Consider the following 14,853-nt stretch of genomic DNA (forward strand, 5'->3'; position numbering starts at 1 on the left):
CAGGCAGGATGGTGCTGCTGCAGTCGTCTTGTTTGTGGGCTTCCTAGAGGCCCCTGGTTGGCCACTGTGTGAACATACTGCTGGACTTGATGGACCTTGGTCTGATCCAGCATGGCCTTTCTTACGTTCTTATATATATAAAAGGGTGGGGGAGAACATTAGATATCTCATGATCCTAAACTCAACAGGGGATGCAGACAACAAAAGGTCTTAAGATCGCAGCCTGGGAAATCTATGTTCCTCACCCCTTTAGGTTTTGTAACATCCAGCCTGATAAAGAGTTCTAGAACTTGAACCCTTTTGCACACTGTTCTGTGTCACTTTGGTTGTCCTAATTAAAAAAAAAGTATGATGTTGCTTTTGTTGTGTTTGGATTTTGGTTTGCCTGCCTACAGCCTCTCCCTCCTTTGTTACCAGTCAGGTGGAAATGACTTGTTGAATTGGCCCTTCCTATGTGGCTTTGCCATTTATGACATACCATTGTAACTCTGTGGGTATCATCACAAGGAATTAGCTTATGCACTTCTCTGACTGTGTGTGAAAGGAATGTTTTGATTGTAAGCTCCTTTGTGGGGTTAGAATGTGTGGGGGAGGCTAAGGTTGCCAACCTCTAGGTGGTGGCTGGAGATCTCCAGCTATTACAACAGATCTCCAGGCTACAGTGGAACAGGCTTCCTCGGGAGGTGGTAGGCTCTCCTTCCCTGGAGGTTTTTAAGCAAGAGGCTAGATGGCCATCTGTCAGCAGTGCTGATTCTATGACCTCATCATGAGAGGGATGGCATCTTGGCCATCTTCTGGGCATGGAGTAGGAGTCACTGTGTGTGTGTGGTGGGGGGGAGGTAGTTGCAAATGGTCCTGCACTGTGCAGAGGGTTGGACTAGATGACCCTGGTGGTCCCTTCCAGCTCTATGATTGTATCAGTTCACCTGGAGAAAATGGCCACTTTGGAAGGTGGACTCTATGGCATTATACCCCGTTGAATCCCTCCCCTGCCCCTCCCCCCCAAATCTCCAGGTATTTCCCAACCCAGAGCTGGCAACCCTAGGGGAGGCTTTTGGTCACGTATAGCGCCATGCATGTTGCAAATATATGCATGCGCAAATATATGATGCCACCAGTACTATTTCTAGCACCCCGACTCTCTTTGACATTGGAAATTATTTTTCAAACAGCGAAATGTTCAGCTGAACGGTACCGAAAGTTCGGATTACTCGGTCTCTGTGGACAAATTGCGTCCGTACACAAAGTATGTCTTCCAAGTTCGTTGTTCAGCTGCTGAGCCCTTCTTCTGGAAGTGGAGCAGATGGAGCGAGAGTAAACACTACACAACTCTGGAAGCCCGTAAGTTTAATGAGCAAGGGGATGTTTTCCAAATCCAGGCATGGCCAATTTCATGATTGAGCCAGTAGTGCAATTTGAAGGTAATCTAAACCAGTGGTTCTCAACCTGGGGCCATATGCCCCCCCCGGATATTCCAAGGGGGGCCACAGTTGAAAATTGCGTAAATGGGGGGCCACGGCACAAGACTAGGGGCCCACAGAGGGAAGTGAAGAAAACAGAAACACATGAAAGCCTAACACATGACTTTCTTCATTGCACTTCTATGCATCGTTTGCAACTGTGGGTTTTCGTATCGTTGTAACCTTGTGCAACGGTGGTAGAGGCTTTGTTCTCCCTTGTACGTGAACACTGTTTATTAGCTTGTTGCATTCCTTTTTTGTGGGGTATTTTTTTGTAAATTTCAGTTTCCCAATAAGAACTGCATGTGTGCGTTTTGTGTGGCTGTTTATGCTTCTTTGTTCCTTGGCTATTTACAAACAAAACATTTAAATAGCTGCCTTTCTACCGGTAGGACAGGGGGGCCACAGGAAGGAAACAGGGTCAGAAGGGGGCCACAGTTGGAAAAAGGTTGAGAACCACTGATCTAAACATTCTTACTTAGGGAAAGCTCCTCTCAATTCAGAGCACTGTGAAGCTGCAGATTATAAATCTGCCGCTCAAATTTAGATACGCTTGAATTTGTATCTTCTTTTTATCAGTTTTAGCTTCCCAGTATCTGAAACTGAATTTTCAGCTGCCCTGGGAAATGTATTATGCTTTACATGTGTAACATGTGGGAAAGATTTCATTTTTTGTCAAAGGAAACAGCAACCTAGTAGCATGTGATCATGATATTTGAAAATAATTCACAATTTGCTCAGGAGATAGGGAAGGTTTGTTTCCTCATTCATTTCACAGGGTACATACTGAAAGTAATACACACCATGTTTCATAAAATACATTGAAAAGAATCCCCCCCTCCTTAAAACTGGTATATAAATTTACTGCCGTGGCATAGGATAATAGTATGTGTGTGTGTGTGTAAAGTGCCGTCAAGTCGCAGCCGACTTATGGCAACCCCATATGGGGGTTTTCAAGGCAAGAGGCTAACAGAGGTGGTTTTTGCCAGTGCCTTCCTCTGCATAGCAACCCTGGTATTCCTTGGTGATCTCCCATCCAAATACTAACCAGGGCTGACCCTGCTTAGCTTCTGAGATCTGACGAGATCAGGCTAGCCTGGGCCATCCAGGTCAGGGCAGGATAATAGCATATTCTGCTGAAAAAATTATTTGACAAATGTGACAATTTCATGCAAGTTGTATACAGATGCGGCATACATTTTCTGTCAATTCCCCCCTTTTTTCACATGACCCCTGTATCGTATTATACAAACAGGCACACATCCATCCATTCACAAACCCTGTCTTATGTACTTTATTTACACAGTAATAGCTGATCAAGACTTCACCTATTCCACTGAATCCTAACTGAGGAAGCATCAGTTCTTGTGTGTGTAAAGGGGCATCAAGTCACAGCCAACCTATGGCAACCCTGTAGGGTTTTCAAGCCAAGTGATTAAGCAGAAGTAGTTTGACATTGCCTTCCTCTGCAGAATCTTCCACGGAAGTCTCCCATTCAAGTACCAACCCAGCTTAGCTTCTGAGATCTGACAAGATCCATCTATACCATTAGGGTTGCCAACCTCCAGGTACTAGCTGGCGATCTCCTGCTATTACAATTGATCTCCAGCCAATAGAGATCAGTTCACCTGAAGAAAATGGCTGCATTGGTAATTGAACTCTATGGCATTGAAGTCCCTCCCCGCCTCAGGCTCCGCCCCAAAAACCTTCCGCTGGTGGCAGAGGGACCTGGCAAAGCTGGCTTTGACTTCTCAAACAGACATTTATTAGATGCTCCTCTTTTCGAGAAACGCGAGGCTGTGGGAAGCAATCTGTAGGGAAGAAATTCATGGTGTGAGTACAGGCTGTTGTCACAAACAGATTGTCTGGCCTAAAGGGACTGCCTTGGTGTCAGCTGATAACAAGCCATAATTTATTTTATGTAATTAAAACTGTCCTTCCCTAGCTCCGGCGAAAGGACCAGATGTTTGGCGGGAGAGGAGTCCTGATGGAGAAACTGTAAACATCTTTTGGAAGGTATCCGTTTAACTGTTCGCTTAAATTGTTTGTAAGATCCTTCTTGTTTCTGGATGTAATGCTGGTTGTTTGTAAATCACTGAGCCAACACAGACAATCCACGCTCCTCTGATGAGGAGACGTTTCTCCTCTCTGCATTTGTGCACGAATGGTTTTGTGATAAGATGAGAAGTTACAGTGTTCTGAATAAAATACCACATGGTAGCCGTTACCACATGGTAGCTCTCTTCCACGACCAGTTCATTATATGTGGGGTTACCACATGGTAGCTCTTTTTCAAGACCAGCTGGTTATATGTGGGGTTACCACATGGTAGCTCTCTTCCAAAACCATTTTGTTGTATGTGGGGTGGAGAATCAGCCTATGGACTGGGTCATCATATCACCCCTGTGCTGAAAGACCTTCAGAGGCTACCTGGAGTCCCATGCTCATTGTATTTCTAAGAATACCCCTTTAATTTCTCCCATGCAAATAAGTGTTTAGACGAGAATTATAATGTTAAGGAAAACCACTTCCCCAAAGCAAGGGCCCTAAGCTGTTTCCCCCCCCCCCCCTTTAAACTGCAGGAGGTGAGGAGGAGAAACTGAGAACTCTCTTGGGCTGTTTGCAGTCTTCTCAGTTGCTCCAGACTGAGGGAAACTAGCAGCTCTTCTGGAGCAGGTGGTTGCTTAAAGGGCCTGGCAGCTTAAAACCCTTTCAGCAGAGACACATTGTGCTTCTCATGGCTGTTTCCAGAGAGCATCACAGTCCAGTGTTTCATGGGGCCCCTTGCTGGCCATGTGGCCCAACAAATGCCTGACCAGGCTGCTCTCTGGATAGGGTTTCCAGGTCCCTCTTCGCCGCCGGCGGGAGGTTTTTGGGGTGGAGCCTGAGGAGGGCAGGGTTTGGGGAGGGGGGGACACTTCAATGCCATAGAGTCCAGTAGCCAAAGCAGCCATTTTCTCCAGATGAACTGATCTCTGCTGGAGATCAGCTGTAATAGCAGGAGATCGCTAGCTACTACCTGGAGGTTGGCAACCCTAGCTAGCCATGCTATCAAATGCACAATGTCCGTGTGAAGCCCTGAAAGTTGCCAGTCTGCTACTTTTGAAGAGGTTCTGTCTGAGGAGAAGGGCTGCAAATAGGCATGTTAGACCAGGGCCCACAACTTTTTTGAACCTGTGGGAACTTTTGGAATTCTGACATGGCATCGTGGGTGCAGCAACAAAGTGGCTGCCACAAAATAGCTGCCACAGGAGGTGGAGCCAGCCACAAAATGATTGCCACCGCTTAACTTCAGTACTACAGTGTAGGTCCTTGTGCTGTGGTGGCAGCTGCTGCCAAAGCAACAATTTAAAAACCCCCTCAAATCTCCAATAGTCAATCAGAAGGCTTGCTGGGCAAAAGCCCGACCTGGCCCCACCCACTTCCTAAAAACACTTGGCGGGGTCCAGAAAAGGGATCAATGGGTGCCATGGCACCCACAGGCACCACATTGGGGACACCTGTGTTAGACTATTGCAGCAAAATATAACAAACGTCCAGGACTGATTGGGTAGAATATTAAGGAAGGCGCCATTAAACAGTCTCTTTCTTCAGCACTGAAGCAAGGTGAGAGTTGTACCTGACTGATTTTACCAGTGGTGTGAAGACCGAGATTATTATATATATTTTAAAGGGTCAATAAAGTGGATTGCATAGACCGAACATCATTTAATTTTTTAAAAAGATGTATTCAATTAAAAACCTTTTGGACTGGGGACACCTGCCCCCTCTGATCTCCGTAATTTAACCTGACCTATCTTGCTAGAACTCATCCACCATCTGGATGCAGAGTCTGTAGAAAGAGAGATCCTCAAAGGCATCCTGTTTCTTTGTAATGACAAACGTTTTGTTAGCACAAGGCTTTCCCTTGTGATCACAAAAGGGCCTGAAAAAAGACTGAACTTGTAGGGGGTTTTTTTAAGGCCCTCGAAATTTCATTTTATTGTTATTGTCTCGTACTTCCTTTTCCCCACGTTTCCTTCAACACTTTTTTGTTTCCTTCACGGTGTCTTTGTCAATAGCCGCTGCCCCTTTCTGAAACAAACGGATTGATACAGAATTATGAAGTGTGTTGGACTGAACAAGATAAAGGCAAGGTCACTCAGAAGGTTCCTGCACACAACAACAGCATTGCAATAAAACTTGGGGGGAAAGATTATGAATTTCGTGTCGTGGCAGAGAACAAAGCGGGCTCCTCTCCTCCTTCTCTCATAAAGAGTGCAGAAGTTCTCACTGGTAAGTACAAGGTCAAGTTGAGAATTTGGGTATGGGAGATGAGCAGCTTTTCAGAGATGTACAAACTTGGAATCTGCATTTTAAAATGATGTAAAATGGGGAATTCGAGCAGGCGTAGCTAGCTGTTCTCACCCTGAATTGCTAACTCCACCTGAACAAAACTTCTCTTAGAATCATAAAGGTGGAAGGGACCACTATGGTCATCTCGTCCAACCACCTGCACAATGCAGGATGTTCACAACTACCTCCCTCCCACACAGACCCAGTGACCCCTGATTTCATATGCAGAAGATAGCAACAAATACCCTCCAGGATCTCTGGCCAATCTGGCCTGGAGGACAATTGCTTCCCAAAGTGGCGATCGGCATTACCCTGGGCATGTAAGAAAGGGCCACGAGAGCCAAACACTGACACAACCCTTCCTGCCCTCCCTCTCATGATCTGCCTAAGTTCACAGAATCACCATTGCTGACAGATGGCCATCTAGCCTCTGCTTAAAAACCTCCAAAGAAGGAGAGCCCACCACCTCCTGAGGAAGCCTGTTCCACTGAGGAACAGCTCTTGTCAGAAAGTTCTTCCTAATGTTTAGGCGGAAAGGTATGGAAGTCCTGCTGTGTTCCTTTCTGTGTGGTCTACTAGGCAACGACAAATGCAACAAAGAGGTTAAACTTAACACATGACAGCCTGAATCTAAAGGCATTGGAAACATTTGTATTTTCTCCCGTGGCCCATGCTCTCTAGCAAGATGGCCTACAAAAGCCTTTGAGAAGGAATGAATGCAAGATCTGTGGAAATCCAAAGGAAAGTAGAGGTCTTGGGCATCTTGGGTCTGAATGAAAGATGCTCGTAGGGAACTCTTGATGGGGTAGCTTAGTTGATTGCAAGACCCAAGTTCAGAGGCAGCTTGTCCACTTGATGTGTCATGGCTACCCTTGACAGGTTTTTGGCTTTCGGTGGCTTCCACCAGAGATCTGTGAAAGGGCCTAAATCTCTAGGATGAAGGAAAATTATGCTGCCTGTGGTAAGATAAAAACACCAGTAAGGCATGTGGGTCAGTATGGAAACCGAAACAGTAACACTGAAGAACAAGTGTGTGTTTTGTTACTATTTCCCATATGAATATCTTCATAAGAACATAGGAAAAGCCATGCTGGATCAGACCAAGGTCCATCAAGTCCAGCAGTCTGTTCACACTATGAAGAAGAAGAAGAGTTGGTTTTTATATGCGGACTTTCTCTACAATCACCTTCTCTTCCCCTCCCTTACAACAGAGAGCTCTAAGAGCCGTGACAAGCCCAAGGTCACCCAGCTAGCTTCGTGTGGAGGAGTGGGGAAACAAATCCAGTTCACCAGATTAGCCTCCGCCGCTCATGTGGGGGAGTGGGGAATCAAACCCGGTTCTCCAGATCAGAGTCCACCACTCCAAACCACCATTCTTAACCACTCCACAGCGCTGCCTCCAAATGGCCAACCAGGTGCCTCTAAGAAGCCCACAAGCAAGTTGACTGCAGCAGCATTATCCTTCCTGTGTTTCACAGCACCTAATATAATAGGCATGCTCCTCTGATACTGGAGAGTATAGGTATGGATCACAGCTAGTATCCATTTTTACTAGTAGCCATGAATCCTCCATGAACATGTCCACTCCCCTCTTAAAGCATTCCAAGTTGGCAGCCATCACCACATCCTGGGACAGGATGTTAATGCTTGTTCTTGAGTGTTGCATCTCCACAGACCACAGTGGAATGTTGTTCTGAAAACAGTGTGCATGCTGCTGGCCTATGTTGCATGGTTCCCAAGCCACAGACAACAGAAGTACATCTCCAAAGCCAGATGTGAACAGGAAGACAGGGATACCACTCATCTGCTGACTTAGTTTCGCAGTTTTGTCCTGGCAACTCAGCTGCGTTGACTGTTGTGCTCCCGAGGTTTTTCCGTACATCCCAGAAGGAGGAAGAGATGTAGAAAGTCTCTCGCCTCCACGCCAGCTGTGACCTGTACGTGAGACCTCTGGAATCCGAATCCTTTGCCACAAGCCCCCCTGGGATATGATTCACACTTTCACTTTGGTATTCGATGAAGGCAGTTATCGGTCATTACAGATTTCCCACATGAATATCACTCAAGGTTTTCAAATTGTGTCCCAGGGAACCCTGGAACCTTCTGAGGATTTCCTGGGCAGGAAGATTTGTAACGGCAGGCTGGCTTCTATGAAGAAGAAAAAACACAGCCTCCTACCCATTAGTGAAGGATTATTTATTTTAGGGAATTTCTGTCCTGCCTTTCACTGGTTAAAATAACATGCAGGAGGGATAACAACCAGTCAGAAGCAAACAATGCAAGAAAATTATGCTAAAACTGTGGCTACAATAAACATGTAATGCTTTTTATTAGGATCAACCCACAAATATAAGAGCACAGCTGGATGGCATTGAAGCTCCCTATATGCTAGGTGTTCTCCTTAGCCCCATCATGAATTCATTTGCCCTTGCTTGTATTGGGTTGGATTTCCCCTGTTTTTCTGCCTGTTCTTGTCATTCTCCTTCTCACTGCAGCTCTCATCTCTCTTGGCTTTTGTCCGTATGAGTCCACGATCCCTGGAAGAGCTTTTTCACCTGTGGAAAACCTGATGGAATCCACCCCATTGGCTGAACAAAATGGCAAACGTCCTGGATCTAAATAAAACAAAGTACTCCCTGGTGACCAGTGCTGGGACTTTGCCCTTCAGAACTGTAGGATGCTCCAAACGTCTGCATTCTGTAGCTGTGAGCTAAATGAACAGCTGGCAATTCTTACTTCTTGCTAGACGCTACTTAGACACTCCGAAGTTTGAATGACTGTCTCTGTCTGTAGCACCCCGCACTGCAACTCATTTCTGAGGCACAGTGAGTCACGGATTGCAGTCACGGAGCGTGACTCATCCAGAAAGCTGCACAAGGAATAAGCTGGCAGGTTTTTTTTTTTTTTAACTGCGTTGTGTGCATTCTTCAAATGCTTTGGAAGCCGAGAAGAGAGAATGATGTCTTTCATTTCATTTGAGGTGTGTCGTGAGTTTCGTGAGCTGCTTGAAAGCCAGACAGGAGCTTAGAGGCAGGCAGGACAGAAATATTTCACTTCTGGCTGGCCTCCCCTTCTCCTCTTGTCCCTCCTCCTCCCTCCTCCTCCGTCACTTTAGTATTAGAGGAGCATGCCTGTTATATTAGGTGCTGCTGTAAAACACAGGCAGGATGGTGCTGCTGCAGTCGTCTTGTTTGTGGGCTTCCTAGAGACACCTGGTTGGCCACTGTGCGAACAGACCGCTGGACTTGATGGACCTTGGTCTGATCCAGCGTGGCTTTTCTTATGTTCTTTTATCTCTGCCATCTCTCCATGAACAGGATAAATTGATAATGCTGCTGTGTTATGTTATTATAGTTGTATCTGCTGCTGTGACAGTAGGGCGCCTGGTTTTAGTGTTGTATTTTATGTAACTACATACTGATTTTAGGTTGTTCTAAAAAGTTGTGAGCCGCTCCGAGCTTCACTTGTCCAGGAAAGGGCAGGTTAGACATCAAAGAAATAAAACCAAATTATGGCTAACAGCTGCATATGGCAAGGCAGGTAAGGCCCACTGAGATCAGTGGAACTTCCTCATGAGTAAAGTTACACAAGACTGAAATTTTCTCTGTGCGAACTAGATATGTGATAAATATTTCAAGCATGGGCCTGTTACCAAACAGATGCAATTCCATGCACTTATTGATTCCACTTGTGATATACATCTGGCAGCTAGAAATAGCAGGGGGTTAAACTAGATGGCCTGTATGGCCCCTCCAGCTCTATGCTTCTATGAAATAAATATCGCTGTAAACTCCTGCACTAAACAGATCTCTTCCACCCCCCCACCCCCTTTCTCTGCCAGTTCAGGTCTATATTTGGTATTTGTCGGTGTTCTAAGCTGAGCAGCTAATGAATCAGCAATCTTAAGTATTCCATTAGCAACTGACAAAATCGTAGGGAAGAAAGGGAAAATGTATGCTGGAAAATGCATTTAACATGCCCATCCTAAAGGCAGTTACTTGTAAGAACTATTGATGGTACTACATGAAATAATACTTATTTACTTAAGTGGAACTTACGTCATACAGTTTGTTTCGGATAAGATGTATACCTTGCTCCACAGTCTGGTTTATCCTGGCTGAGTCCTAACGGAGAGCTGGAAAATCTGAATTTAAGCCAGTACAGTGTCAATGAGCTTTTAATAGAACGAAATCTGATTTACTTGCTAGATGCTCCAGTGCAAGCAGACATTAGGTTGGTGTGCCAGGTATCTTGTTATGAAATTATCTTTGCATGTGCTGTAACAGTGTAGTTCCCTAGGACAAGATTTACTTATAAGTATTTTTTGTGTGTGTGGATGGGGAAGTTGGTTGTTTTGAAAGGCATAGACATAATGGAGATCATGCATCCTTATCCATCTGTAAAAAACAAATTGTGTGCGTTTACAGATTTGATTTGGATTGGGTGGATATGAAATGATCCTTTAACAGACTCTGTCGGCCCTGGGATAAGGTAATGGGCAGAGCTGCAGTTTCTGATCTGAGCAACATTTATCAGGCAACCTGGTCACTACAACTATGGAAGTGCTGCAGGCTGAAGAATAAATCTGTAGCTGTGACCGCAACAATCACATGCAAAGGTGTCTTTAAGTTAAACATCCCTGCTCTAGCTATGTGGGTTTGCCTCTTCTTCCTTTCTCACTTGAAAAGGCATTATGTTCCTAAGGGAAGGACATGAAACCAGCAATTAAGAGGGTATTTATTTACAGAATTTATACCCTGTCTTTCTGCCCTCATTAGGGCCACCAAGACAGCTAACCGGTAAAAAACAAATCTTAAAAACTATTAAACCAACAAAACAACAACAAAAATCTATTAACCCAACAACAACAAAACCCCACATCATTCAAACCAAGTGAAGATACACATACAACAACCTAATAACAATTAAAACAGGGCATGAAGGAAGGATCACTGAGGGAACACCAGACAAAACCGAGAAGTCTTCATCTGCTGGTAGAAGATGGCAACAGAAGTGGACAGACAAGCTTTTCTAGGGAGAGTACCAGAGTTTTGGTGCCATGACCAAGAAGGCCCTCTCCTGGGGTGCCCACACAGTTGCCACGGATTTAATCTCAGAAGGTAGAGGGGACCCAAATTATGGCCTCAGAAGATGGTCCAGAAAGACATCGTGATCTATGGTATCAAAAATTGCTGAGAGGGCCCGGAGAATCAACAGGAGATGGAAAGAGGGAGTACGATTCTTTGATTTTTGTGATTCCAGTCCCATAACCAAGCTTGAAACCACATCCATCCAGGAATGCTTGAAGTTGTTCATCTACCACATGTCATCTGGCTCAATATTGGAAAGTTTGAGTATGATCGATATTTATTGAAATAAATATCTTAGAGGCTCTGGAAGGAGTCCCCTGTGTGATGTTGGCAATCATCACCCCAGGATGTGGTGATGGCTGCCAACTTGGAAGACTTTCAGAGGGGAGGGAACATATTCATGGAGGAAAGGGGTGTTCATGGCTATTAGTTAAAGTGGATGCTAGTCATGCTGCATGCCTGTTCTCTCTAGTATCAGAGGAGCATGCCTATTATATTAGGTGCTGTGGAACACAGGCAGGACAATGCTGCTGCAGTCGTCCTGTTTGGGGGCTTCCTAGAGGCACCTGGTTGGTCACTGCGTGAACAGACCGCTGGACTTGATGGGCCTTGGTCTGATCCAGCAGGGCTTTTCTTATGTTCTTATGTTCTAACTGGATCATATTGTACAGCTTTAATTTTAGATGGTGGGCTTGTTAGGCATAAAGGGTACACTGTTGTAGTGGTTGTCTGTGAATTTGTATTGGGCGGGTTGGAAAAGGAGGGCCTAAATATCTGAATGCAGCAAGGAAGTCTCAAGGACTAACTTTTGACACTCTCCGTGTTTCAGATAGTCCCATGACAGAAGAAGGTTTTGCAACAGGAGATGGCGTTTCCATCGCTTGGCACAATGATTCTGAAGTCACCTGTGGCTACACAGTCAGATGGTGTGCCCCCGGGCCTGGACCCTGTGTTGTAGATTGGGAAACATTTCCTTCCAATGTGACACACGCTGTGATCAAATCTGGTAAGAAAACAAGGGTATTTCCCTCTATGGGTGCAAGGGTTTTGCTTCGTTTTCATTGGAAGACTGCAGTTGCAAAGGAGAGCGCCAGTGAGGAGAGGGGCCATAGCTCGTGTGTGGTGTGTGCAAGACCCCACACTTTTATCACCCCACACGTCTTCAACAAACAATCCTTTTGTAGCAGAGCCGCCCAAGATGGCTGCGAGACCGTGGAGAACTGCTGAACTAGATGGTCCGTTCGGAGCTGATGGCTCAACATTTGACTTATAAGGGCCATGTCAAGTGTACCTATCAGCTGTGCTGTACTTTCTGAAATGATTCCCCCATCCCTTGCTAGCACCATGCTTAGATTTCCTCCAAGATTTCTGTTTTTGTGTCCCTTCACGATGCTAGCAGTTGTGTGCTTAATTGTAGCCAAGTTGCATGGGCTGTGTGCCCATCCATCTGTGTCTTGTTTTGTTCAGGGAGGATTTAGGGAACAGAACTAGTGTGGGAAATGTCTTGTTTTTTGCCTTTTTGGTCTCTCAGCTAAATGGCCAGTGCCACGATCCTTTCCCCTGGACTGGCTGGGGCCTAAGACAAAATAACAAGGCCTCTAGTAGCTGAATTAATCCCTCCTCTGGAGCTGCCCCTGATATATCTTCTTGATGAGAGAGATCTGCAATTGTGTTGCAAACTGCTATTTTATCATAATCGCAGCCTTCCCAGCCTTCTACATGAGAACTTTAGCTAATAGGGGAGTGAAATTGATGTGATATTGGCAATGCATACCAGAGTTAGTACACGTGAAGCTGCCTTATACTGAACCAGACCCTTGGTCCATCAAAGTCAGTATTGTCTACGCAGACCGGCAGCAGCGCTCCAGGGTCTCAGGTGGAGGTCTTTCACATCACCTACTTTCCTAGTCCCTTTAAGTGGAGATGCCGGGGATTGAACCTGGGACCTTCTGCATGCCAAGCAGGTGCTCTACCACTGAGCCACGGCCCCTCACAGTTCTAATAGGATCAAGCAACTGGTTGCCATTAAAGGTTCTGGTATTGGTATTGGTAACTGGTTGCTGCTTGGCAGTTACTTATGAGTTTACTTCATGGTGCTTGTAACTGCGTGAGAAGCTGGCTGCTTGTAGCTGTGGTCACACACTGTGAACCCTAGTCTTCCCTCTGCGGCTCCTCCGAAATCTGGACAAAAAGAGGGCTTAGGCGAGGACACAGCAGTCTTTTAAGCAGCTGCTGCATGACTCTCAATCGCCCAAAGCCATCCTGATGTGGGTCCTTGAGATACACACAGGATCTTCCTTCCTTGAGTCAGGCATGTTTGGAGAGACATGGGATAAAAATTTGAACAAGCATAGAATAATAAATGTCGATGTAAGAGCACAGTTAGGACCGTTCATGCTTTGAGGGAGCCCAACATTGTATCTCCTGGCTTAGGGAGGTTAATTACGGAAAAATTTAGCCATCTAGGAACAATTCCCTCTTTTCTAAGGATCAAAATAATGAGTTACAGAATTTCTGTTCTAATGCTCAGGGAAGAAAATATTAATATGTAAACTAGCCTGGCTCTAATATGTCATTGAATAATTGTTACGTGTATGAAAACATACACGAAATATTTTAAAAATGATGTTCCTGTCTCACAGCTCTTTTCGAGCCGGGAGTGAGATACAGTTTTACTGTCCTTGGCTGCAAAGACAATGGATATCAGCTAATGAAATACATAGATGGCTACACAAAAGAATTGAGTAAGTGCACTTGCCTTTTGCTAACGTGAATGTGCTTGGGGTTTATTGAATTAATACTAAAAGCCGCCCTGAACCTGGTCTAGGCTGGGGCGGTTTACAAATCGGAAAAAAAAATAAAGGAGTGGAACAGGCTTCCTTGGGAGGTGGTGGGCTCTCCCTCTTTGGAGGTTTTAAAGCAGAGGCTAGACAGCCATCTGCCAGCAATGCTGATTCTGAGAACTTAGGGAGGGAGGGAGGGCGGGAAGGGTTGTGTCAGTGTTTGGCTCTCATGGCCCTTTCTTACATGCCCACAGTAATGCCGATGGCCACTTTGGGGTCAGGAAGCAGTTTTCCGCCCGGCCAGTTTGGCCAGGGATCCTGGAGGGTTGGTTTTTTTTGGCCACCTTCCAAGAAGGAGCAAAGGTTACTGAGGGTGTTTGTGGGGAAGGTAATTGTGAATTTCCTGCATTGTGCAAGGGGGTTGGACTAGATGACCCCTGAGGTCCCTTCCAATTCTATGATTCTATGAGATCGAAGAAGTAATTAACTGATTTCTTTGGCGTGCTTTTATCCTTGCACTTTGTATGGATGTGTGTAACGATTGGGTCATCCTACAATAATTGCTGTTCAATTGCTGGGTCTTCACCCCGGCTATAAGTTTTAGGTGAGCGGCCCCAGCAAGGGTACAACCATTTTTCGGAGAGACTCAAAGCAGAACAGGTGCAGTTCAGTGTGTGCAAGGGACTGAAGCCACATGGACAAAAAGAGAAAAAGGGAAACAAAGGGGGACAAGAACAAGACCAGCTTTAGAAAGACATTAGACAAATTTGTACGGGACCCACCAATCAATGGTAGTTACACACATTGGTTAAGCGGAATACCTCTGATGTACTGTTGCCAGGGAGGGGGCGGCAGGAGGGAAGGGCTGTTGCTTGTGAGCTTCTCAGAAGCATCTGACTGGTCCTTGCGGCAAGCAGGAGGCTGTAGGACTTCTGGTCTGACCCAGCAGGGCTTTTCTTATATCCATATGAGGGCACATCTAAATAGAACATAGCACAGATAAACAATGAACGTGTTCCCATATTACAGGTTGGGGTTAAAGGTGTCCTTTGGACTTGGAAAGCTGATTCAGTTACTGGTTTCTGCCATTCATTTTCCAGATTTTCAAGTGCATGAAGTAAGCTAAATGTGAAGAGAAGAGCTCTTGTCTCATTAGGCGCTCTTGACTCTCACCACTGTTTCGGG

General features: G+C 45.5%; 1 protein-coding gene across 1 annotated transcript in view; it reads left to right on the forward strand.

Annotated features, from left to right (window-relative positions):
* LIFR (LIF receptor subunit alpha) overlaps nt 1-14,853 on the forward strand; it is a 57,023-nt gene that overhangs the window by 23,445 nt on the left and 18,725 nt on the right. The window contains exons 9-13 of the mRNA XM_056849061.1: nt 1,173-1,341; nt 3,406-3,476; nt 5,522-5,735; nt 11,715-11,891; nt 13,528-13,629. Of these exons, the coding sequence (XP_056705039.1) occupies nt 1,173-1,341; nt 3,406-3,476; nt 5,522-5,735; nt 11,715-11,891; nt 13,528-13,629 (733 nt within the window). The remainder of the gene's footprint in view (nt 1-1,172; nt 1,342-3,405; nt 3,477-5,521; nt 5,736-11,714; nt 11,892-13,527; nt 13,630-14,853) is intronic.

This window comes from Euleptes europaea, chromosome 4, assembly GCF_029931775.1.
Source record: "Euleptes europaea isolate rEulEur1 chromosome 4, rEulEur1.hap1, whole genome shotgun sequence".
Lineage (NCBI taxonomy): Eukaryota > Metazoa > Chordata > Lepidosauria > Squamata > Sphaerodactylidae > Euleptes > Euleptes europaea.